Source organism: Notolepis coatsorum (assembly GCF_963971535.1).
Source record: "Notolepis coatsorum genome assembly, chromosome: 15".
In the NCBI taxonomy this organism is placed as follows: Eukaryota; Metazoa; Chordata; class Actinopteri; order Aulopiformes; family Paralepididae; genus Notolepis; species Notolepis coatsorum.
In genome coordinates, this window is record NC_140179.1 from 77,345,623 (window position 1) to 77,372,282 (window position 26,660).

The 26,660-nt window shown below is 44.0% G+C and overlaps 1 protein-coding gene across 1 annotated transcript in view; it reads right to left on the reverse strand.

Moving 5' to 3' along the window:
- Window positions 1–637: 637 nt before the first annotated feature.
- depdc4 (DEP domain containing 4) overlaps window positions 638–26,660 on the reverse strand; it is a 30,947-nt gene continuing 4,924 nt past the window's right edge. The window contains exons 2-9 of the mRNA XM_084330364.1: window positions 17,412–17,835; window positions 16,890–17,041; window positions 14,997–15,198; window positions 8,240–8,496; window positions 6,715–6,857; window positions 6,317–6,442; window positions 3,909–3,987; window positions 638–3,379 (exon numbers count right to left, since the gene is read on the reverse strand). Coding sequence (XP_084186490.1) covers window positions 3,180–3,379; window positions 3,909–3,987; window positions 6,317–6,442; window positions 6,715–6,857; window positions 8,240–8,496; window positions 14,997–15,198; window positions 16,890–17,041; window positions 17,412–17,835 — 1,583 coding nt within the window. The 3' untranslated portion in view covers window positions 638–3,179. The remainder of the gene's footprint in view (window positions 3,380–3,908; window positions 3,988–6,316; window positions 6,443–6,714; window positions 6,858–8,239; window positions 8,497–14,996; window positions 15,199–16,889; window positions 17,042–17,411; window positions 17,836–26,660) is intronic.

The following is a 26,660-nucleotide window of genomic DNA, read 5'->3' on the forward strand; positions in this document are numbered from 1 at the left end:
GCCCGCAGTGCAACACTCCAATTCAGCCATTGGGTGGGACGGTCACGTGACCCAAATCAGCCAATGGAAGCGAGGGCCCTCAGCCCGCCGCTACTGTGGTGGTTCTTTGGTTCTGCAGCTGGAAGCATCTCCATTGAACAATGTTATTATACTCTGAACATGTTATACTCTTTCACTACCACACGACAGTTTCTACATCAAATGTATATACTCTCTTTTCTGGACTCTTTTTGTATCTCTGGTATGTCATAAATGTATAGATGTAGCAGTACTGTCTATCTGTATGTCATGTGTGTCATATATGTTATGATGAATTGAACATGGGGGACCCTGATGTAAACAAGACGAAAGTCTTTCTCTGGTCTGCATCCCCTTAACAATTGTATGTAGTGTACTGTACCCATTCTGCAATCTGTTAATAAAGTTTTCAATCAATCACAGCAGGTTAACCCTCTGTGTATTGTCACAGTGAAAGGGTTAACCGCTTTTGGTAGTGTGGCAGTGAAAGGGTTCAACTCTGAACATGTATCATCCAATAAAATGCGAAAGCGCTACACCGTTGCTTCACATCGTGTGTATTGTACACATACTCGATCATAAGAGTAGAAATTATATACATAAAAAAAAAGCTTTCACAAAAGACAAACTGACCTTTTATTTGAACAATAAAAGGCACATTTCAATAAAGTGCATCCCAAGAAAACCAAAGCCAGTGAACAAAAAACATGAATTGAATTTAGGATGTGAATAAAGTTCAATGACTTTTGTATGAACATTTTCCAGAATCGTGAAAAGAAGAATAGACTGCATCTATCTAAACCTCACCAGAATCTAAATTGAGGGCTAAAATAGTAGTTGTTAAATTGTACAAGTAAACTGGATTGTAATTACCGGTATGTAAATCCAATATTTTCAAGTGTAGGTTAACCCTCAAATTCTAGGCCCTCTAGAGGTAATTAATCACACATAAATAATTAAAATAAAACATGGCATGAATTACTAGTATTAAACAGCATTATACAATTCAAAAACAGAGATGAGCATAATTATTGTCAAGTATGCTACAATTAGGCTAACATAACGTTGTGTGAAAATAGAGTACAAGAATGACAAGATATCCATTTTTCATCTAGAAAATAACACTTTCACCAAATACGGCTTACTTAAAAAAAAAGTAAACAAATACCCCAAAATACCCACTCTGAACAGAAACAGTACATCATTCAACTACAGTAGTGCTACATTCTCCAGCATGTCCCTTGTTAACCTAACTTCATGCTACTGACTAAATTAAATGGCTTCTATAATTCATGTTATTCTTCATCCGATATGTAGAAATATTATTGTCTGATCAAAAGCACCTAGCGTCTTTCTGTAACCAAATAGGCAATTCACAGAATGCTAAAAAACATCTTCCATATCCAGTATCTAAGAATCTTTTAAGTACATAGATCTGTGTGCAAAATTTCTACTTTTCTGTATAAGTTGCCATAATAGAACCTTTGTTGAAAGGAAATACGCTAAATGGATGATCAAACAGTGCATTGACCCTCTTTCAGAGATGTACCTCCCAGGACATCCCGAGTACAAAACAGTCATGTTTTCTTTTGCCTTAATTATCTTATCTACCTAACATTTCAACATATTTCTGCCTACACGTTCTTTTAGCGATTTTAACCATTGAAGTGTCCTGAAATCAATAAACTGTTCAGTGTTGTTGCTGAATGTGCAGAGCAAACACAACCTGACTGACTTAACAATGGTTGTCATCTAGGAGACTAAAGTAGATGAGCACATGCAGCTGACCTACAAATTCATGGCAAGCATTTTTTCTTTTTTTAAAACAGCAACATTTTAAAGCTAATGCCAAAAAGAAATAGGCCAAAAATGCTAAAAACTGAACAATTAATCATTCAATTCTAAATTAGTCATGGTCATCTGCTAAAGCAGACAACAGAACAGCCAGTGCCGTTACCAGCAAACTATTTCAATTAAAAAAGCAAATAATTTCTAATTACTCAACAATAAACCAAACGGGAACAACTCAGGTGTGTATGGTACCTCAAGTCCCAACCCTTTGACCACTCCCTAAATCTAAAGGAGATTTGGACAGGATGGTTAAAGCACCAAACAAATTTTCTCAAAGCATGTACTGTAGGACTGCTGCTCCGAGATCACTAATTAGATCCCGCTTGTACACTGAATTCTGATCACTCATGAATGTTAAGTAACAGATCCTGAATCAGTAGCAGTCAATTATGACAGGCTTTGGAGCTTTAACTTGGCAACGGCCCGGGCCCTCTTTAGGACTATTTGCCCACCACCACGGAACTTTGCGAACTTTGCATTTTTTTATAAACCATATAATATATATTAAAGCCCTATTTGTTGCCGTTCGAATGCCACCTCACCCGACCAAATCCATTCAGCGGTTCTTGAGTTACATGCCAATATGTCAGGCGCGCGACTTTGTACATGCGAGCCTCAGATTACCACACCCGACTCCACAGGCTCTGGAACTGTCAATCATTCGCCAATTGTGAGAATTATTGGAAAGGATTGTAGCCAATGAGTGTAGCTTTCCAATGATACCCCACATGGGGTTGTGCGAATCAGGGATCTAGGTGAAAATCTACGAGCAAAAACAGGAAATGAAAAACACACATTGACTGCATTGCAGTCAATGAGGAAATGGATTACTGGAGAACTTTCTTTTTTGTACAGTTTACCAAAATCGATCTAAATCACCCATTTCTGAACAGATTTTTATGAATTTGGACCTGTACTACATAAGACTTCAGGCTATGGACCCACCGTGTTTTCCAGCTTATACCATATACTTCTTTTTTGGGATATTATTCTTTTGGATATTGCAACTACTACAGAAAAACGTGAGTACACAATTACAAGTACAACTCAAGTTCAGCCCTGTTACTCTATTTCATTAGCACTAAAAGTGATTTTTCTTTATTGTGTAAGACACTTCAGAATGTTATCTTTCAAAAGAGACCAGGCTTATGCAAGTGCTATAAGTATAAAGTATAAAGATACGCTTTTCAAAAAAAAGTATGCAGTCCTCAAGTTCAAGTTTAAAAATTGCCACTTTTCTGCCCGTCTGTTAAGAGGTTAACAAAGGTCTAATTCAGGGGTTATACCCCTCACTGTTTGGAACCGTTTTCTTAAAAGGTGGCAGCAAAGTGTTGATCGAAGACCACAGGGTGGTGCTTCTGGAACTCTCTGACCAGCCTCCTCCTCTCCTTGATGGTAATGCCGTCGTTGAAGGAGATGTGAAAGAGGAGTTGTCTGAGGTTCTCCTGGGTGGCGGACTCACGCTGGTCCTCGTACTGCTGGGGAGTCACCCGCTGGCAGAAGGTGAACGCTACAACACACAATGTGGGGAGGGGGGGGGTTCACAAGGGAAAGGTTAAGGACTGGATTTAACTGTGATGTTGATGCTGTAACAGGAGAACTATCAAATCTAGAAATTTTAAGGCTCCGATTGACAAGGAGTTTAAATATTCAGACAGGGGAACAGAGTATGAATAATAAAAAAGTGTAAGATGTATTCAAAGAAAATACATCTGTATGGCAGATTAATGATTCTGTCATCTCATGTAATGTTCATAACGTCATGTGATGCCAACCCTGGAGTGTGAATGTTGTAATTCCAGGGTTCGTACACATTTGTCCTATAATCAAATTCTAAACTTAAAGATAAAAATGATAAAAAAAAGAAACGATTTTGAACAAAGAAATCTCCATGACATTTCCAAAACCTTTTGGACATGTATAATTTTCCATAACTTTTCCGGACCTGGAAAACACAACTATCAAATTCCATGATGTTTCCAGGTTTTCTATGACTGTATGAACCCTGTGTGTGATTCACACACACACTATTGACTTACTGGGGATAGAGTCAGGGTCTTTACCCTGCTGCATGGTCCCGAGTGTCCTCCTAACAGCTTCAATCAGAGATAAGGGGGTCTGTGTAGACGTCACAGGGAAAGAAAACAAAGACACGATTTGAAAGGGTGTTAGATTAACCTCTTAAGCCCTAGCCATATAAATGGCTTCCAAGTAAATGGAAGATTGCTCCACTTCTACAAGGGCCATTTGCATGTTCTTGGTATCTAGGGACATCTATGGACCCCAGGGAATGTATTCCCAATGTCAGAAATATTGTGTCTGTTACTATGCTCGAGGAAATTGTAATGAACCAAATGAGAATATAAATTAATATACGTTTTTGTTTTTGTTCCATCTTTGACGGTGAATAACACCATGCTAACATTGACCAGAAGTGAATAATTGCCACTGAGCTCATTCAGCACCTTCTTGAGATCACGTGTACTAAACATCTAAGCAAATGAATGAAGGGCAGATGATTTACAGGGTTTTTTGTAGATACAGTACAGAATTTTGCCATCCGGACACAAATATGAATATACTAGAATATAGAATATCAGACCTATAAATGACCTTATTATGGCCAAGTCATACATCTATGGATCGGGCCAAATGTCCTCTTTCCAATGGCAGTGTTAAATCTGCATTTAGTACCACCAGGCATCCGTTTACAGGGCAGCAAAGGCCGTGAATGAAATTTACTGTAAGTACAGTTATTTTTGTATAATGGCCATAGCTCCGCCATTTTTCACCAGATTGCGATGCATTTTTTGTAGACGTTCACAGAAAGGTAAAGAAACAATATACATTGTATTTTATGGCAATAACGTTCAGGTTGGTTCGACCCATGAGATATAATCCCGAAAATAATGTCAATATTATTCGCATAGAATATCTTTAGCAGCTTTGACATCGGCTGGTGTGTGCTGGGTAGTGTAGTTTTATGAAATGTCTACGTCCATCGAAAGCCCTGGGTCTCCTCTTTCTTAGGACTACAGCGATTTCATGACGGTGTCATTTCCTCGCGTCTAAATCTTCCGGTTTCAAGATTTGTATAAACTCATATTTAGCTAATAACACTTAAAATCATTGGTAAACAAACGTTGTGCTGAAAATATACACTTTTACTGCTGTTTTGATAGGGTTAGGGTCTTTACTCTTGGCTACATTTTAAAAAGAGACGCAACATTAATTAATACGGACTGTATTGATCTATTTATGACGTGAAATAAATCCACGGTTCAGTACGTACCTCGGTTTTGAAGTCATGGTTCGGTACGGGTTTCCATGTTCCACTCAGGGGTGATGTTGTGTGCAATTACTGTTAAGTAGGGCTGTCAACGAATATTCTATATTCAAATGAATAATCGACTCTTTCACTTTCATTGAGCTGAAGAACGTGTAGTACCAAATGAACAACAACCGGTCGCGAAGATAGTGATTTGCACTCTGAGCAATCTCAAGCCCCGGTTGGAACCTCGAGACAAAATTGTATGCCAGCTATGTAAACTATAGCTGGCCTACCTTCTAGCTCTGGCTTGTTGTTTGTGTTCGCCATACTATGAGGCTATGCTAAATTACAGGTAATCTCTCAGTGGTGCAGCGTGGGCTGAACGAACAACATCAGGCCCTTTGCGCACGTTATATTTTGAGAAGGGGGTGAATGGAGTTTTGAATTTAGTTCTGCACGTGCGTTCCATTAGTATGTATTCGTGTTTTCCTTCTGTACACAGCGCGTACTGAACCGAAGGTCCCGTATAGAAACGGTTCGGTACGAATACCGTTACACCCCTACTACTATCTACTATCTACTATGCTAATATGTCTATACTACTATGCACTCAAGAGTGTACCACTCAAGTTCGACACGGTCTAAACAATATCACTTAAAATGGTAAATGGCTGCTTTTTTATATATCGCTTTTATCCAAAGCGCTTTACAATTTGTTACTCACATTTTACCCATTCACTCACACATTCACATTTCACACACACATTCACACACCGATGGTGGAGGCAACGATGCAAGGTGCCAACCTGCTCATTGGGAGCAATAGGGGTTAAGTGTCTTGCTCAAGGACACATCGACACGCTGCCCGGGAATCAAACCGGGAACCTCCGGATTGCCAGATGACTGCTCTACCTCCCGAGCCACTGTCGCCCCACCCAGTCTTAGCTGCCAGATATGTTTCCCTCCTGCTGACTTGTTGTACACAATTTGTAAGTAGCGTAGGATAAAAGCGTTACTAAATGTAAATCGAAAAACTTTTGGCATAATAGGTATAATCCAACAATTAGTGTTGTCAGCATGTAAAGTAAATGCAATTTCAGTGTAAATTCTGAATGGATTGAATTGGGCCATGAATTGGATCCCAGCTCTGGTTAGTACACAGCAGTGAGGATCTACCTTGAAGAGCTGAGTGTGGTTGTCCATGAGAAACAGCACCAGGGCCTCACTCTGAGCTCGGGTCAGGTCATGGTTCTGTATTATGGCCTTCTGCAGGGTCCGACTGACAAACACCCTGTTGTGGATCTGACGGGGAGAGAAGATCAGTACAGTCAGAACCTACATTAAAACCAATGATTCAACTATTCCACTCTGGGTCTCTCTTGTATTTGTAGAAGAGTTGCAGCAGAAATAGTTTTGGCCACATAAGAGGTAATTCATCAGTTATGCCTCAATCTGCTAAACAGGTTTAATGTTGCTTTGCGGTGGAACGTCCCTTTAGCACTGTACAACACAATAAAAGCTGTCATTAGCAGCTACAACCTCGAAGCTAGCGTAGAGAGAAGGGAGCCGGCTACCTGCTTGTGCAGACGACAAGCCTCTGGGTGGGCCGCGGAGGCCATGAAGGCCAGCAGTCTGTGGAGCTCGTCTCTCCCAGCGGCCTCCAGCAGACGCAGACACAGCTGAGAGGCCCTGACTGCCTCCTCCACCTTCCCTTCGTCTGCAGGAAGATGTGAGAGAAGGGGATGTCAGGTTCAAGAGAAGATAAGATAAGATATTCCTTTATTGATCCCCTTGGGGAAATTCAGGCATCATAGCAGCATGGGGGGGGGGGGGGGGGGGGTACAGGTAGTAGAAGACATGGTACAGGTAACAATTATATTACAGTGGAGAAGTAAAATAATAAACAATAAATCAATATAATTAACTCTGGACATGTGCAACATGGTGCGGGATGAGGGTATGTATTGTATGCCCTCTCAGTTATATTTGCCCTACAATATATAGTTACAATATATAATCTAATAATCCAATAATCTAAATCTAATCTAATATATAATCTAAAAAAAACGAAATGCTAAATATATGCAATATATAATCTAATAATTCAATAATCTAAATCTAATATATAATCTAAAAATGCTAAAATGCTAAATATATGATCTGATGAAGTATACAGTATTCACATAAGGGTGCCGTATGCATAAACTAGTATATTGTCCTTTTAGGTGGGAGTCAGCTACTAGGTTCCTAAGTATAACTTCCCTCCATCTTAGAGAAAGCAATAAGAGAAGGAAATGTCAGATTCAAGAAGATGAAGGGAAAGTATTCCCAGTTCCTACATTATTGTCCTTCCACAAAAAAAATGCAATGATGCAGATAATCCGGTACCTATTAAAAACCAAAATAACAGTTTGAATGTATCATTGTGTTTCCAGAGACATGCGGACACACACAAACAAGACCCTGAATACAAACTAAGTCGACTAAGCAAGGAAGAGCGGGCTGCTGCCTTAACCCTTTCACTGCCACACTACCAAACGGTTAACCCTTTTACTGTGACAATAGAGAAGGTTAACCCTTTCACTGCCACACGACAGCAGGTTAACCCTTTCACTACCACACTACAGAAAGTTACCCCTTTACTATCACACTACCAAACGGTTAACCCTTTCACTGCGACAATGCGGTTAACCGTCTGTAGTGTGATAGTAAAGGGTTAACCTTCTGTAGTATGGCAGTGAAAGGGTTAACCTTCTGTGTATTGCCGCAGTGAAAGGATTAACCTTTTCACTGCCACACAACAGCAGGTTAACCCTTTCACTACCACACTACAGAAGGTTAACCCTTTACTATCACACTACCAAATGGTTAACCCTTTCACTGCAACAATGCAGAAGGTTAACCATTTCATTGCCACACAACAGCAGGTTAACCCTTTCACTACCACACTACAGAAGGTTAACCCTTTACTATCACACTACCAAACGGTTAACCCTTTCACTGCGACAATGCGGTTAACCGTCTGTAGTGTGATAGTAAATGGTTAACAGTCTGTAGTGTGGCAGTGAAAGGGTTAAGGTAAATCCATTGGGGTCTCACCCAGCAGCTCCAGTATCGCCATGTGTACGTCCAGGTAGCGGCCTGAGAGAAGGGGGACCCTCTCCTGTCCCCCATAGTACTTTGCGATGGTGTCAAACAGCAGTCTCTTCTGACCGGACAGCCCCTCTTGGGTCGTCTGGCCCCCCGTGGAGCCGTCCGTCGTGCCCGGCTGTCGGAGCTGCTCCCCGGCCACCACGATCAGCCGGTCGGGGAAGAGCTCCAGGCAGTCGGCCGCTGCAGACAGCCAGCTGTCCATCCTGAGGAGAGCAAGAAGGGACAGCCATGTTGTCTTGACGTTCAGTGTGTGGTATGTATGAGGGGATGGTAAGTGCTCACTCTTTAACACAGGGGTTCCCAGACATTGCAAAATGAAATTCAAGGACCTAAGTACTTTTCCAAGCACTATTTTTCATTTGAACCTCTTCCGCCCGTGCGGTCCGTCGGCGGACCGCAAATGACATCTGGTCATAAATCAATATCTCCAGATTGTTCTACAAAAGTAGCGTTTTTATTTTCAAACGTATTCAAGTATAAACATCATAACCATGTCACAACAGCATTTATAATGTATATTATAATCAATACGTTAGTTTAGGAATAGGTGTTATTAGATCGATTTTCCTTTTCGAAATGTCTGTTTATTTTGCGAGAGGCGACCAAAACTACACTTCCTGAAAGGATCTATGGGGTTCAAGGTTCAAGTTATGTATGCATTTTTTTTAATAACTCTTATCATTCGGGATAGTATACCTGTATACCACAAAACGTAATGTTATTGACAAATATTCTCTTCCCTATTGTTAGCATGCAATTTGTTCTGAAATTAGTTTCAAAATGAAAATTAAAAAGTACAGTAGATTACAGTAGATTTCATTATCTGTTCTTATGCACGCCTGCCGCCTGGTGATACTAAATCCTAATTGAACTCGGCCATTTGAAAGATAATCAGCTGTGTATATCAGTGGTGGGAGTCAAACTCTGGAATTCTCTTTATAATGAGTTGAAGTACTGTAAACATATTTTCAAACTAAAAAATACTTTTAAAGACAGAACAATGAGAACATATGAACAGCAGGTAGGCCTATACATTTATCTGTATCTGATTTTTTTATTTTTATTTTCATGCATCCGAGGTTCGTGACGCAGGTATTTATTTTTGTTTGTTTATTGGTAGCTATAGCAATATTATTACCATTATTATTGTTATTATTCATGGTCATATTATTATTATTGTTATCATAGTTATGGTAATGATTATTATTATTATTATTATTATTATTATTATTATTATTATTATTATTATATGGTATGAAGCTGTAAGGTGCACATGAGCTGACCATTATGTTAAGTTTGGAAGGGGGCAGGAAACATACGTTTTCTTCATCCTGCTCCTTTTCGGCCATGGGTGCATCATAAAAAGAAATATGTTGGTGATATTGTGCAAAGATTAACTGTACCCCCATGTACGAAACAAAATAAAATGAATGAATATATATAAATGTGCGAATTGGCTATAATAGGTAATTCATAAGCCTGCTATTCTATAATAATATTTCAAATTGCATTGGTCCGGATGGGAGAATTCAGTACTGTATCTACAGAACCTTCTGTTTAATCATCTTCCCTTTATTCATTTCCTTAGATTTTTTGTACACGTGATCTCAAGAAGGTACTGAACGAGATCAGTGTTTGGTCATTATTAGCATGGTGTTATTCACTGTCAAAGATGCAAAGAAAAATCATAATTCATATTCTCCTTTGTTTCATCACAATTTAAGCAAGCCTAGTAATAGACACAATATTTCTGACACTGGGAATACATTCACTGAGGTCCATAGATGTCCCTAGATACCAAGAATATGCAAATTGACCTTGTAGAAGTGGAGCAATATTCCATTTACTTATGTATTTTAGGCGGATTTTCAGAAAATAGGCTCCGGGGGCCGGCTTAAGGGCATTTAAAAGGATACAACTCACTTTTAAATGCTGTTTATAGAAAAAGAAATCTGATCCAATATTCATAGCTTAAAAAAAACCATTTCCGACAATTAGTTACTTTAAAAAAAAAAAAAAATCATTTCTTGATTCAGAACAATTTTATCACGGATGAACAAAACTTTCAATGCGAATGGTTGATTTGAATTTCAAGGACTTTTTAAGCACCTTGTTAAAAATAATTGGCTGTTTTCAAGGAATTCCAGGCCTCGACTTTTTTTTGTAAAAAATCAAGCACTGTAAGCACTTCAAGGACCTTGTGCAAACCCTGTTAACACTCACAGGATTTATCTTTCATCTATTTAGAAGGAAATCTTTCAAATTTAAAAAAAATTCAGTAGAGAAAAATTTAAGTATGGTCTCTACTGCCACGTGCCAAGTGCATGACGGTCATATGATGGTGGGCTTTTATACTGCTGGTAATAACTAACTACAATGATGATAATAATAATAATAATAATAATAATAATAATAATAATAATAATAATAATAATAATAATAATAATAATAATAATAATAATAAGATTGCCTTTCTCAGACTCAAGGACATTGGAATGCCTTTCTCAGACTCAAGGACACTTTACAAAGAGAGAGAAGCTATATAAAAGAGAGGGTCAAAATATGAATATATATATGTAGTAACAACAGGGGAAAAAGGGAAGTAAGGTGCTGTCCAATTGGACGAACAGTAACAAAAGAATAAACAAAATCAACGGGATCGGTAGTGGTTAGAAAAGAGTCAGGGGAAAGGGGGTGGGCTACTTGGGAGCAGGGCTGTGTTGCGCGAAGGCAAGTGTGTGAACAGGTGTGTTTTTAGGTGTGTTTTGAAGAGGTTGATGGTTTTTTTTACGACGTTGATGGTGTCAGAGCCTCGGATGGAGGGGGATTGATTGATTGAAAACTTTATTAACAGATTGCAGAATGGGTACAATACAGTATGGCTCAAGGGAGAGGGAGTTCCACAGCCTGGGGGCAGCCACGGAGAAAGCTGGATCTCCCAGTGATGATAAGTATGATTAAAGGATAATTGCAGGAATGGAGGAATGTTTGTGTTTCAAGGTGCTTGAGTTGGCTGCAGTTGAATCCATCTGAGGCAATCACACAGCAACAAAGAATGCTACAAAAGAATCCTTTCTGAGTAAAAGACATGCTAGATGCTAGGCTGATTTTGAGGAATGTTGTTCTGCTGCTTGGTCGTTCCATTGGACTGAATTGCAGCCAGGATTAGCTGCAGCCAAGTCGAGTGGCCAGAAAAATACAACTCGCTCAAATGTGGCTCCAAATAATAATAATAATATTTATATCATACATGGATTGCAGCTCAAAGTGCTTCACAGCAAAAAGCATAAAATGAACATAGGCATAACATTTGCATACAGTTGACAGAATAAAAGCAATGCATAAAGTGCAGACATAAGAAGAATAGGTATAAAAGACAATAGAAGTAGTGCAACTTGAACTAAAGAAACTTGAACTTGATGTAGAAAGTGCAGACATAATAGGCATAAAATAAGTACAATAAGTACAGTGTCGCTCGAAGCATGTGAACCCCGCTCCCCCGGAACAGCCAGTCACCCAAACACCCCACACATCAATCCCCACCACATCCCCATCCAAGATACACCCCCAGATAAAGCACGTCATGAAGGAAAACACAAACAGCCCGCGCGCCACTCACACCGCCATGCACGGCGACGGGAATGCCACCCCCACGGGCCGCACCATCTCCCCCGGTCCCGGCGACCGCGCCACCACGAGGAAACCAGCGAACCCCACTCCCCCAGCCCCAAACTCCACAAAGGAATGACACGTCACACTAGGGCTGTTTTAAATACTTCGAAGCTTCGTTCGATGGCACAAGCTTCGAACAAAAAAAATATATCGAAGTTAAAAAAAAATTAAAACACTGCAGCGTTGCAAGGCGCTCGCCATCAACGCTGGAGACACTGGGTTCGCGTGTTCGAATCCAGCTCTCGGCGTTGCTATCAGCTTGGCTGGTCGTTCATACTAACACAATTGGCAGTGTTAGGGGTGGGAAAGCTGATGGGTGGGTCCTGGGCGTTGTAAACAGAAAAATACTCCTACAGTTCGGTCGGGGCGCCTGCTCAGCGAAGGAGGGATCTGGAGGGAGGTAGTGTGACCTTCCACACGTTACACTCTCCCAGTGAGAATCTGTGCTGCCAGGCTGGCTGCCGGCTGGCTGCGCATGTGTCGGAGAATAGCATGTGATACTTGTGATAGTCTCCGGCTTCCCGGACCATCAGTAGGGGGGGTGCGCAACAACCAGGAAGTGGGTTGGGAATTGGCATAACGACTAAAAACAGTGGGATGGGAGAAAAATCGGAAAAAGAGGAGGGGGAAAAAGATAAAAAAATAATAATAAAAAATTAAAAAACGACAAATCTCGTCGTCGGCACTCAACGGGGGGCATGATAAGACGACAATTCTCGTCGTCGGCATTCAAAGTGTTAAGAGTTGGACAATATCGGCATATCGGTATCGGTAAAAAAGCCAATATCGAGCATCCCTAATAGCAATAGATGGATATAGCAAGATAGCATAAGGATATATAGTATAACTGTATATTATATTGTATAGTATAGTATTGTATAGTAGTGTACATAAGACCCAGTGCCTCATCTGTAGTTTAACACTGTATTGCACTATCGCAGTACCTTAGCATGTCTTTTACCATGCATTTTAAACTTTATGTACATTATAGCTGTTATGTCTTATTCTTATTACTTGTATTATTGCACAATCGCCATGACCACCCGCATTTCAATGTATGCCCTGTATGCCGTGACAAATAAAACTCTCGACTTGACTCTTGACTTAACCGTGCAAGGAGCCACTGTCAGGTCCAACACCGTCAATACAAACAGAATTTCCCAATGTGGGACAACAGAACTCATTAGTGATGTGCAGGGAGTTGCTTGGGAGACAGGGGCATAGCTGAAGGTCAGGCTGGTGAGGGTCTGAAAAATAATGTTGCAAAATAATAACTTAACGGGTTGCACGCAAAAGAGGATAGCAGTTTTGAGGCCATTTCGGCAAAACTGAAACTCTCTATAACAACCTAAATTTGTTGGTGCATCATTAAAAACAAACAACAAGTGGGATTTATGCAGGGTACGGGGTCTGACTGTGAGTTTTATAATTGTTACCAAACCCAGGCAGTGAGTGAGTGAGTGAGTGAGTGAATGAGTGTACTGGGCTCTGTTAAGGAAGGACAGGACACACTCACTGAGAAACATTGCTTTATACTGAAAACTAGGGTAAGCCATTTTAAGTTTATTAGTGAATCTTAAAAGTGAGGAACCAGCTGACTTGATTAAAGGGGCGTGTTTAAAACGGCCATTTTGTTTTGTTAAGTGCCCCCATTAAGGGACTGTTTCCTGTTTACTAGTAGCATCTGATTTGCTGAGTGAGCCATTAAGAGCCTGCCCTGTTTAAAAGCAGAGGTCCACACTGTGTTGAAATCACTCTGTACTGGGCTCTGTTAAGGAAGGACAGGACACACTCACTGAGAAACATTGCTTTATACTGAAAACTAGGGTAAGCCATTTTAAGTTTATTAGTGAATCTTAAAAGTGAGGAACCAGCTGACTTGATTAAAGGGGCGTGTTTAAAACGGCCATTTTGTTTTGTTAAGTGCCCCCATTAAGGGGCAGGTGTTAAGACAGCACTAATTAGTGATAGTGATAGTGATAGTGATTTAAAGGCTTGCTGGTGTAGCGTCAGTGAAGCGTCGAGAAACGAAGAGGGACAAAGAGGAGGAGTTTTCCTGGAGTTCTTCGCCGAGGGATCCACCGATCCACCCAGTGCTAAGCTCCGGGAGGGTCATCAAAGAGAAGTCGCCTATTCTCAGTCCTTGCCCCACAATGGTGGAATGAACTACCCACCCCAGTTAGGACAGCCGAATCACGTCCAATCTTTCGCCGTCGACTAAAGACGCACTTCTTCAACCATTATCTGAATTAAAAAAAAAAAAAAAAATCTAACCCTAACTAACCGTACTGTCATGCACTTGTCCTAATAAACTAACCTACACTGTAGCACTCAACACTTTGATGAACATTGTTGCTCAGCTGATAGAGTTGTGCCCTTCCTGATGGCTTGTCGTACAGAACTTGTAAGTCGCTTTGGATAAAAGCGTCAGCTAAATGACTAAATGTAAATGTAAATGTAAATGAGTGAGTGAGTGAGTGAGTGAGTGAGTGAATGCTGGCAGGTAGGGCTGCACGATTTTGGGAAATAATCGAATTGCGATTTTTCTGACAGATATTGCGATTGCGATTACATTTGCGATTATAATATATTTTTTTTAAGCAGCCCCATAGAGGTTTATTGTAAAATGCGGCTTGCATCTGGCCTACACGGTGAGTCTTTTCAGGACACAGAGCCTGAAAATGTTTATTTTTACCTGGGAATCGATACCGGTACCAAACGGTACCTTTTTTTCTGTACTTTACTCTCCCTCTCTGAAGTCTAAACTTCACAACACACAATCTAAAACCCCTTACCTCCCTCTCCCAAACCGATCTTGTATCTCAATGGGACTCCCTGGTTAAATAAATGTTAAAAAAAAGAAAGAAAAAAAAAGAAAAAAAAAGTGATTGATAATTGCATCATTCCAAATCGCGATTTCGATTTAAAATAGATTAATCGTGCAGCCCTACTGGCAGGTACGAAAGCTGACCGCTGCATCACTGAAACCAATCAACCAGTGTGAGACAGACATGTGAACTGGAACACTGACTGGGGTAAGTTGAGTGTCTGGGGCAGCTCTCTCTCCAGACAGGTGTTGGAGATGACCAGGTCCTGCTGCAGGGCGGCCAGCGAGGAGCCGGAGGCCAGGGGCTGGATCCTGGCCGGGGAGGTGAGGATACAGTCTAGCATGGGCACCTCCACCGTCTGCAACAGCTGCAGCAGAGTCTGCTGTTTCCACACCTCGTCCACCACTGGAGAGAGAGAGAGAGGAGCAGGAGAGGAGCAGGAGAGGAACAGGGGGAGAGAAGAGGTGGAGGAGACGTGGGAACTTTTGGTCCGGTTTGAACAGATAACTCACATCCATTTAACAATAGTCAATGATCAAGTACAGATCACAGTCTGTTTTTTTTTTATCTTTTCCCCCCTCCTTTTTTCTCCCATCCCAATGTTAGTCGTTATGCCAATTCCCAATCTCCTTCCTGGTCGTTGCGGACTCTACCCCCTACCGTCGGTCACATGCTTCCTCCGACACATTGTGCAGCCCGCCCACCGCTTCTTTTCACCTGGCAGCGCGGACTCTCACCAGGAGTGTAACGTGTGGAAGGATCACACTACCTCTCCCAGATCCTTCCCTCGCTGTGCAGGCGCCCCGACCGAACTGTAGGAGTCGCCGTTTACAACGCCCAGGACCCACCCCACCGGCTTTCACCACCCGCTGACACTGCCAATTGTGTCAGTATGGACGACCGACCAAGCCGGAGGTACCGCAGCTGGATTCGATCCCACCGTCTCTGCGGTGGTAGACAGACGCTTAGTCCGCTGCGCTACCCGTTTTTAGGGCTGTACCGAATGTAATTTTTTATTTAATTTTTTTTACATTCAAAGTTTCTATTGAAGTTTTCTAATGAAGCTTCGTCATATTTTATGATGTAATCATAAAAAAAAAGAATCCTCAAACAAAATCCTCAATTTGAATAAAGTGATTAATCCGATTAAATTAATATTTTTTTTTTATCCACTTTCTCCCATTTTCTATTTTTCTCCCATCCCTAATTTCGTATCATCCAATTCAACCCTCCCCTGTCTCGAACGCTGTTTCTTGCCTCCCACAAGCCGGCTGCAATGTGGACTAAGTCATACATAGCACAAGTCCCCTCCGGTACTTGAGGTAACAGCAGTCGCATCTTTTCACCTGCGCGGCGCGATCTTTCAGCGTCAGGGGTCTGCGCTTTGGAGGGGCGCCGCCCCCATCGCTTCCTGATTCTACTGCGCAGGCGCACCAACCGACCTGTAGGAGTCGCTGTCCACAACGCCCGATCCCCACCCATCAGTTTCCCACCCCCTAATACTGCCAATGTGTATTAGTACGGACGACCAGCTAAACTGAAAGCAATGTGGAGCGCTGGGCTCGAACAGACGAACCCAGCATCTCCAGTATTCGTGGTGAGCACCTTGCCCACTGCACCACGTAGCCGCCCCGATTAAATTAATCTTGAATTTTTTTATTAAAATAAACTTTCTTTAATGAATATAACTCATCAGTTTGGTCAACATAAATAATCCAATACGGGCACGGTTGGTACGAAAGTGATGGTGACGTCTTGATGGAGCGCCGAGTGCCAAGCGGATGCAGGTAGGCTACATCATTTATGATAAATGTTTTATTTAAATGTTTATGATGAGTCATATACTATAATAGTATAATACTATAATATTAGTGTAGCCTAATCTTTATCTGCAACTGTGGAGACAAACCCCATTGGTTTAAACAGAATGAATAGACGCATACAAAATCAATAAAAAATCAAATGTTGATTTAGAATTCGAATGTCAACATTATGAATGAAGCTTCGAACTATTCGGTACAGCCCTGGTAGTTTTGCAAAGAACCGACATGGAACACATTTCTTTCTGGCAGCCATTGATCCGACTGTCGTCTCACCAGCCTTGGAGAGGAAGGAGGCCGTGGAGGCGGCCGGGCCCAGGGATGAGGTCAGCGAGGGCTGCAGGTTGATGGTCTTCAGCAGCCTCTCAACCCGCCTGTCCGATGGCCCTACTGCCAGGGGGTTAGAGATGGTCCTCAGCTCATTCAGCCTGGGGATACAAAACACAACAACCAGGCATTCTTCCAATGAGTGATATGATCCCTTTTGCTTTTGTTTGATTTGTCTTCCAGACTATGTAAAATACTCTGTGTATGCGTGTGAGAGTGAGGTGAGTGAGTGAGTGAGTGAGTGAGTGAGTGAGTGAGTGAGTGAGTGAGTGAGTGAGTGAGGTGAGTGAGTGAGTGAGTGAGTGAGTGAGTGAGTGAGTGAGTGAGTAAGAGGTGGGGGGTTTGTTTTTCCACAATCACATCCCTTTGCAGAAGAAATTCCTCCTTACTATAGTAGTAGTATTAGTCATGTCAGTGAATATGACTTAAATATACAGTAGTATATAGAGTAGAGATTTCAACACCACCAACCTGGAGCCCTTCTTTCTCTTCCTCTCCAGCTCGTGTGGCGCCATGTTTCCCATGTCACTGCCACAGTCCTTTGAGGCGGAGCCCGGCAGCGCGTCGCAGTCGAGGAAACGATAGAGGCTGCAGCCGCTGTCCTCGAAGGTCACCTCCTTGTCCCTGCGGAACAGCTTGGTTCCCACCGACTCGAACACCTTGGCCTCCATCAGCACCTGGCAGAGCCGCGCCGCCTTGAGGCGGGACACCTCGCTGGCACAGAACACCACGTTCTGCATCAGGTGACTGAGCACGGCGTCCACCGCGTCGGCGCCGGTGAAGCACTCCGCGTGGACACGCAGGTGCCTCCGCCGGCGGCGCACCTCCACCTGTGTCTGGAGGGCCCGGATGATGTTCCGCCACAGGTGGGTGGCGCGGAAAGGACCCGAGAATCCTGGTGGAGAGGAGAAGGGAGAGGAGAGGAGAGGGGGGAGAGGAGAGGAGAAGGGGGGAGAGGAGAGGAGAAGGGGGAGAGGAGAGGAGAAGCGGGGATAGGAGAGAAGAGGGGGGAGAGGAGAGGAGAGGGGGAGAGCTGAAGAGGGGGGAGAAGAGAGGAGAAGGGGGGAGAGGAGAGGAGGAGAAGGGGGGGAGAGGAGGAGAGGAGGAGAAGGGGGGGAGAGGAGAAGAGGGGGGAGAGGAGAGGAGAGAAGGGGGGGAGAGGAGAGGAGAGGAGAAGGGGGGAGAGGAGAGAAGAGGGGGGAGAGGAGAGGAGATGGGGGAGAGGAGAGAAGAAGGGGGTGAGGAGAGGAGAGGAGAAGGGGGAGAGGAGAAGAGGGGGGAGAGGAGAGGAGAGAAGGGGGGAGAGGAGAGAAGAGTGGGGAGAGGAGAGGAGAGGAGAAGGGGGAGAGGAGAGGAGAAGGGGGGAGAGGACAGAAGAGGGGGGAGAGGAGAGGAGAGAGGGGGAGAGCTGAAGAGGGGGGAGAGGAGAGGAGAAGGGGGGAGAGGAGAGGAGGATAAGGGGGGGGAGGAGGAGAGGAGAGGAGGAGAAGGGGGGGAGAGGAGAAGAGGGGGGAGAAGAGAGGAGAGAAGGGGGGGAGGAGAGGAGAGGAGGGGGGGGAGGAGAGGAGAAGAGGGGGGGAGAGGAGAAGCTAAAAGCAATTGGTTTTGATAGCCTATCAGTGAGCTGGATGCAATCCTACCTGGAGGGGAGAGGACAGATGGTGGAGGTAAACGGTACCCTATCCCCCCCCCTCACAGTGAGCTGTGGTGTTCCACAAGGAAGCATACTAGGTCCGCTACTGTTCCTAATTTATGCAAATGACATGTCGTCAGCTTGTGACTGCAACTTGTTCCTGTTTGCGGACGACTCAGCCCTGCTGGTCTCTGACAAGAACAAGTTACAGGTTGGAAAAACCCTCAGCTCGGAACTAGGCAAAATCTGCATATGGCTCGCTGATAACAAACTATCATTAGACATGGGCAAAACGGGGAGTGGCTAGGCGAGCAATGGAGTAGTACGCTTTTCTGTTTTCGCTCCCGTCGAGTCTCTACTTTTTGTTGTTTTATCTTAATTTAATAAGCTTACGGATTTACATAACTTAGTGAATCTTACGGCGGCTACGTGGCGTAGTGGGCAAGGCGCTCGCCACAAATTCTGGAGACGCTGGGCTCGCCTGTTCGAGCCCAGCGCTCCACATTTGCTTTCAGTTTAGCTGGTCGTCCGTACTAATACACATTGGCCGTATTAGGGGGTGGGAAACTGATGGGTGGGGATCGGGCGTTGTGGACAGTGACTCCTACAGGTCGGTTGGTGCGCCTGCGCAGTAGAATCAGGAAGTGTCGGGGGCAGCGTGAGCCTCCCACGCGTTACTCCTCGCCACTGAGAGATCGAGCTGCGCAGGTGAAAAGATGCGACTGCTGTTACCTCAAGTACCGGAGGGGACTTGAGTACTACATGGCACTACGGGGTACTACATGGTACTACATGGCACTACAGGGTACTACATGTCTGCACCACAAACATGGTAACTCTCTAACTCTTCCCCCCCCCACCCTTCTCTCTGAGTGCCCGTCTCCTGGCGCTGACTACGGTGATGGATGCCTCGGGGTCTTGGCCAAGATTGTAGTGACTGCTCTACATGCACCTCCGAGGCCTTGGATCAGTTATTCACCGCCGTCTGTCCGTGGTCCTGTCAACTGATTAACAGTATTAACAGACTGTTAACAGATTAACAGTCAATGCGGTTTCATTGCTGGGTTAAGTACTTCCATTTCTATTCACATAATACGCCTACTTCACATATCTACTCCATTCACATATATGCCTACCACTTGTATCTATTGCTATGTCCGCCTACTACAATCTCATGAGCTGTCTAACGCCTGTCCCGTCTCCCTGTCTCCCTATGACTTGCTGTCCTGGAGTGTTGACCGGAGTGTTGGACGTCCCGTGACGAAGGCCGGGAGGTTGCGACCCCCTCTGCGTGCCCCCCTGTCTCCGGAGGTCTCGTAGTGGTGACCGGAGTGCCGGATGTCCCGCGATGATGTCGGGGAGTTCGTGACCCTCTCTGCGCCGCCCCCTATCTCCCTGTCTCCGGCTGTCCCTGAGCAACGACCGGAGTGTTAAATGTCCCTTGACTAAGACGGGGAGGACGTGACCCTCTTTGCGCCGCCCCTGTGCCTCAAATAGATTGCTATCAGCTCTATCTTTAATCTTTCAAAATGTTCAGTTGCTATCGCTATTAGCTCTATCTTTAATTTTTCAAAATGTACAGTTGCTATTGCATGCACTCATCTGTGTTCCACTACACACATGAGTGCATGCTTACCAACTGTCCGTCTGCAACACTACTATCACCTCACCAACATCTAAGAAGGGAGATCCCCCCTTGAATGGCCCTTCTAAGGTTTCTCTCCTCCACACTGCCTGTGGAGCTTTTTTCCCTATTGTTAGGTTTTAGTGAGTTTTTCCTTACCTTCGCGTGGGGTATGTCTGGGAGTGCTTGCATTCTTTCATTTATTTGCATCCATCTAAAAATGTTTGCACCTTATGGTGTTCTTGTTCTGTTCTTGACTTATTGTTATGTTTTCTTCTTGACTTGTTTAAAGAAGATCTGTACGGCCCATGGGGACATTAACGTGTGTTGTCGGGCCCTATAAATAAATTTTATTTGATTTGATTTGATTTGACTTGTGCTATGTATGACTTAGTCCACATTGCAGCCGGCTTGTGGGAGGCAAGAAACAGCGTTCGTGACAGGGGAGGGTTGAATTGGATGATACGAAATTGGGATGGGAGAAAATATAGAAAATGGGAGAAAAAGTGGATAAAAAAAAAACGTAGTGAATCTTACTCAGGGTACATTAATTTGTTCAAACCATTGGTCATTTTTTACACGGACTGATGGCATCAAACCTTCGCAAATTTGGATACGTCCCGACTACAAGTAGGCCTGAGAAAGCCTCTGGGCCACCACCGACCACACCGTCAAAGATGGCCGACGTGGATACCACAGCCTTAAAGACGGAGATTCTCCTCGCGCTGAAATCCGAAATCGCAGTGATAATACAATCGGAATTGAAGGGTGCACATTCCAAGGAGTTCGACCTTATCAGAAATGATTTGAAAGCGATAAAGGAGGAAATGCGAAGCTGTGTAGCGACACTGCGTGTGGACATGAACAAAATGTAGGTTGCGGTTAAGGACGTGGAGGGTGGTCTCTCGAGGTGGTCGGACGAGGTGGCAACGCTACAAGTCACAGTCGACGACCTAAAGACGGAGATGACTGGTCTCAGGGGAAAGTGTGACGATATGGAAGGAAGGATGAGGAGATGTAACGTGAGGATACTTGGAGTAGCTGAGACGGACGGCTCAAGCTCCACTGCATCGGTCTCAAAGCTGCTGAAAGACGTGCTGCAAATGGACGATGAAGTGCTGGTGGACCGCTCGCATAGAGCACTGGGGCCAAAGAGGCCAGACGGGAAGCCGCGTGCTATCGTGGCTAAACTCCACTATTACCAGGATTGTGTCGAGGTGTTGAGACGGGCGCGCACTGAGGCTCCATTGCAGGTCAACGGAAAGTCTATTGCAATCTTCCCCGACTATGCCAACGGCGTTGCGAAGGCCAGGGCTGCGTTTACGGAGGTGAGGAAGCTACTACGCGGTCGTGAGGGCATCCGATACGGCATTCTTTTTCCAGCCCGACTTCGCATCACGCACGGGGGAAAAGAGAAATGTATCGGTGTGTAAGTGCTGCTTATGATATGCAGGCGATGTGAACAATGTATCATATTAACTACAACAGGACAATATATATATAGAGGCTACTGTAATGTCTACTGTCTGTGTGATCATCTATGTGTAGCATCGTCTGCCTAGCATTGAGAGGACACCACTGGACACTATTTACCAAGCTAAGTGACTCACCAACCTCCAGAAAATTCGTTGCCCTATACTTATGATGTACAGACGATGTGAACAGTGTATAATTTTGGCCCCAATAGGACAATGTGTGTATACACATACAGATACAGACATATAAATATGTACACACATGCTCACACCTAAGATGGCGCACGCGCCCGCATACCTAATGGATGCACTACCTAGAGATTCTAGGCGTACTACACACACGTGGGCGCGCACTACGCGCATGCACAGACACACATTAAGACAAGCAAACACATTATACAGACACGGGGGCATGGACCCACACACTCACACCCATACGTTTACACCTTTGGCTTGTCTGTGTTCGATACATCCAGATATACACACACACATAGGATCACGTGCACGCAAATGCATGAACAATGAAGGGCATATGCCCAGGTACACGCCCATTTGTAGACGCACGGACACACGCACACTCCCACACCTCTTCCAATTCAATTTATTTTATTCTATATCACCCAATCAGGTACCCTTTTTTGTGTTTAACGGGGCATGTTGGTTGCCCTTGCTCGGGAGTAAGATGTTTTGCCTTATTTCAGGGCCTGCTCGATGTGAGGTTGTTAATGTTAATGTATTATTGTTATACTTACCGTTCACCGCTGCCACCTATATTACCCTACCTGGTTGGGTGTATCCCAATGGACAGCTGAAGACCTTATATAATACCAAGATCTGAGTAAGTTTTTTTTTTTTTTTTACTCTTATTTTTCTTTTCTTTCTCTTTATTCTTTTCTTTTACCTAAGGGGCTCGACGGGGGCCTGAGCGGCTGGCTCCATAGGTAGAACACCTCCAACATAAGCACATTATGTGTGGATTAGTTTCTGAAGGGTATTTATTTTGGGCACCTTGTTTTTTATAGGTGTCAGGGGGGGGGGAGTAACCGGACTTGTACATTCAACATGCTTAACTGATCAGACGTCTGTTTTGCTTTTCACCTGCTGCAGTTGTGCTGAGCTCTCTATAGGTTCCAGATGCATGGCCTCTCTCATCTACTATGATCGACACGGGTGATACCATGGGGCTGGAAGGGTGCTCTGTCAATTTCGTGAGTTGGAATGTTAAATCACTCAACCACCCAGTAAAGCGTAAGAAGGTACTTACACATTTAAAACAACTCAATGCAAACATAGCGTTTTTATAGGAGACGCATTTAAAAACTGCGGACCATGCTCGACTGGGGGGAGGATGGGTGGGACAGATGAATCACTCCAACACAAAGGCCAGAGGAGCAGCCATTCTGATAGATAAAAACACGCCATTTACTATGTCAAGTGTAGAGGCCGACCCTGCAGGGCGCTATATTATAGTGGTGAGGAAACTGCATTCATTTCCGGTCATTTTGGCTAATATCTACACACCAAACTGGGACAACCCTACGTTCTTCACCAGCCTTTTTTCCCGCCTACCCGATATGACCTCGCACCATCTCATCCTTGGCGGCGACATGAATTGTGCACTCTCCCCGGTGCTGGACCGTAGCTCGTCCAGGAAGGCCCCCCAGTCTAGCTCGTCCCGTGCAATCCGGCACTTTCTTAAATCATATGGGGTAGCTGACGTGTGGCGGTTTCGTAATCCTACATCCAGAGGATACTCCTTTTTTTCCCCGGTCCATAATACCTTCTCGCGCATAGACAGCTTTCTCCTGGATAAGAGACTCCTTCCCCTTGTAACCAAATGCGAATACGGAGCGATAGTTATCTCGGACCATGGTCCCTTAGTTATGAAAATGAGTATCCCGAATACACGGCTCGGCCACCGCCAGTGGAGACTCAACCCGTTGCTTCTGTCAGGAAGCCTTCACAAGCTTCATCACCTCGGAAATTACATTATTTCTCGACATTAATAAGACTCCGGAAATGTCTTCTTTAACCATTTGGGAATCACTGAAGGCGTACTTAAGGGGACAGGTGATTTCATATTGCGCCAACCAAAAGATAAACACGGCACGCCTTAAGCAACTGACGGACGAGATTTTGGAGCTAGATAGACTACATTGCCACTTGCCATCAACAGACACGTTGAAAAAACGTATATTGCTGCGAACTGAGTTTGACCTCCTGTCAACGCGACAGGCTGAGTACCTCATTACCAAAACGCGACAGGGGTACTATGAACATGGGGAGAAGGCCGGACGGATACTTGTCCATCAGCTGCGACAAAGAACTGCCAACCAGTCCATCCCCTCTATCAATGACGAGCGGGGCTCAAAAGCCACTGATAACCTTAAAATTAAGTTAAGTGGGGCCCTCCACGCTAGACGATTTCTATAGGACCCTCCGCGTCCCGACAGTCGACCCAGAGAGGGCCGCAGATCTGGAGGAGGGACTTACGGTTGCGGAGATTACGTCAGCGTAGGGCTGGGCGATATGGCCAAAAACGTTATCGCGATAAAATTATAAAATTTTCATATAACTCAATATCGTTAATTATCATCGATATAATGTCTGTCAAGTTTAATTAACTTCTTATGCCCGGCGCCGATGGACGGGCTATTAATAAACTTGTTTTGCTGCTGCGAATGTCTCGAGTTGATGTCGTCATCAGTCCGCGCACGTTAGCAGTTAGCCGACAAGCGGTGTATCCCATGACAATGTACTAAATATGACCCTAAAATACTCTGTTCCGCCCCAATACATTGCAACAACGTCCACCGTATACCCCACACTACTATAACCGTGGCCTCAGAATTCACACCACACACCCACTCGGCACGTAAACTATAAAATAGCGCCGTGCAAGCTAATTATCCTAGCCAGCCTCGTTTACAAAGTACTAAATATCACCCTAAAATACTCTGTTCCGCCCCAATACATTGCAACGACGTCCACCGTATACCCTACACCTACACTACTATAACCGTGGCCTCAGAATTCACGCCACACACCCACTCGGCACGTAAACTATAAAATAGCGCCGTGCAAGCTAATTATCCTAGCCAGCCTTGTTTACTACTTGAGTCCTACCTCTCTACCCAGAGGTGCAGCGCGGGTCTCCTTCCGCTGTCAGCCATCTCCTTCACTGATTGGTTGTTAGTAGAGATGTTCCGATACCATTTTTTCCTTTCCGATCCGATTCCGATACCTAAGCTTTGGGTATCGGCCGATACCGATACTTATCCGATACCAGTGCATACAAAAAAAAAAAAAAAAAAACGATATTATATAAATTTTTTATAAATATATATATATTTTTTTTTAACAAATACTGTTTTATATATACTGTTTTTTAGTCATAACTAGAAAGTAATGGTATTTATTCAACAACAGGTGATTGTATAGATTTGTATTAGTATCATTAATCAATGAGTATGGGGCTTCAGCACTGCAGATATACCCTACTCCAATGATCCACACGGACATTATACGTTGCTGCACTCGCTACCCACTGGCTCTGCAGATATACCCTACTCAGTCTGTCTACAAGGCTCCGTTCAGTAGCAGTCGGATCTGTTGTGATTTTTGCACAATAAATATTCAACATTCTCTTTTGAGACTCCGCCTCAGACTCTTATCATTTGGCACTAAAAGCTAAACATTGTCGCCGATATGGCTGTCCGCAACATGTCATTAATTGTGTACGCGACGTGCAATGACGACGTTACCGTTAGCTAGCATGAGCTACCGGTATATGGGAAGACCATAGAAGACTGTAACGTTACTGGTGACATTGTGATTTAACTTGGAATACTCCTTTGCCAACTTGCTGTACTTTGCTTGCAGGTCTGCAGCCATTATTGCTGGATTATATGAATAGCCCCAACTTTAGCCAAGGTAATGTTAAAGCTAGCTTTCGGTTAGCTGTTCAATGCTAATAACACCAGCCACCAAGCGAACCCATGAGCTCCTCGTCAACACCGCTCTGTCGGGACGATGACATTTAAGAAAGTATCTGCTGTTAAAATGACAAATGGCATTGACACTTTAATCGATTAAGCACACGTTTGTTTTATAATGCTTACTCAACAGACCACAGTGTTGTTGATAAATTTCGTCATATGGTATCGGAGCGCAGCATTAGAGGGTACTCGCCGATACCGATACCAGCATTTTAGCCAGTATCGGCGGCTTTTCCGATACTGGTATCGGTATCGGAACAACTCTAGTTGTTAGTGCGTGTGCTCATATCCAAGCTTGGAAAATCGATATATCGAAACTTTGCGACCACGTTTCATTTTTATTTCGAGGAAATAATTTATCACGATAGTTATCGTTATCGTTTTATCGCCCAGCCCTACGTCAGCGATTAGATCTATGCAGAGTGGCAAGTCCCCGGGGCCAGACGGTTACCCTACAGACTTCTACAAAAAATTCTCAACCCAGCTGTCCCCACTGCTGCTAGCCGTATTTGACTAATCATTCTCGGCAAATTCTCTTCCTCCGACCATGCGCCAAACGGTTATCTCCTTAATCCTTAAGAAAGACAAGAACCCCCTGGAATGCGGCTCGTTCCGTCCAATTTCCCTCCTTAACGCCGATGTCACGGTTCTCGCTAAGGTTCTGGCCCGTCGTCTAGAGGGGGTTCTCCCCTCGATTATCTCGCCGGACCAAACAGGCTTCATCAAGAATCGGTACCCTCTTTAATATCAGACGCCTCCTAAATATCCTGTATGGCCCCTCTCCACCCGGAACACCTGAGGTGGTCCTCTCCCTTGATGCGGAAAAAGCGTTTGATCGGGTGGAGTGGGACTATCTTTTCCACGCTCTGGAGAGGTTTGGGTTTGGCCCTAAACTCATAGCTTGGATTAAAATTCTATATACGTCTCCGATGGCTGCCGTTCGCACCAACAACAATCTATCCACCTACTTTGAACTCCATAGGGGTACGA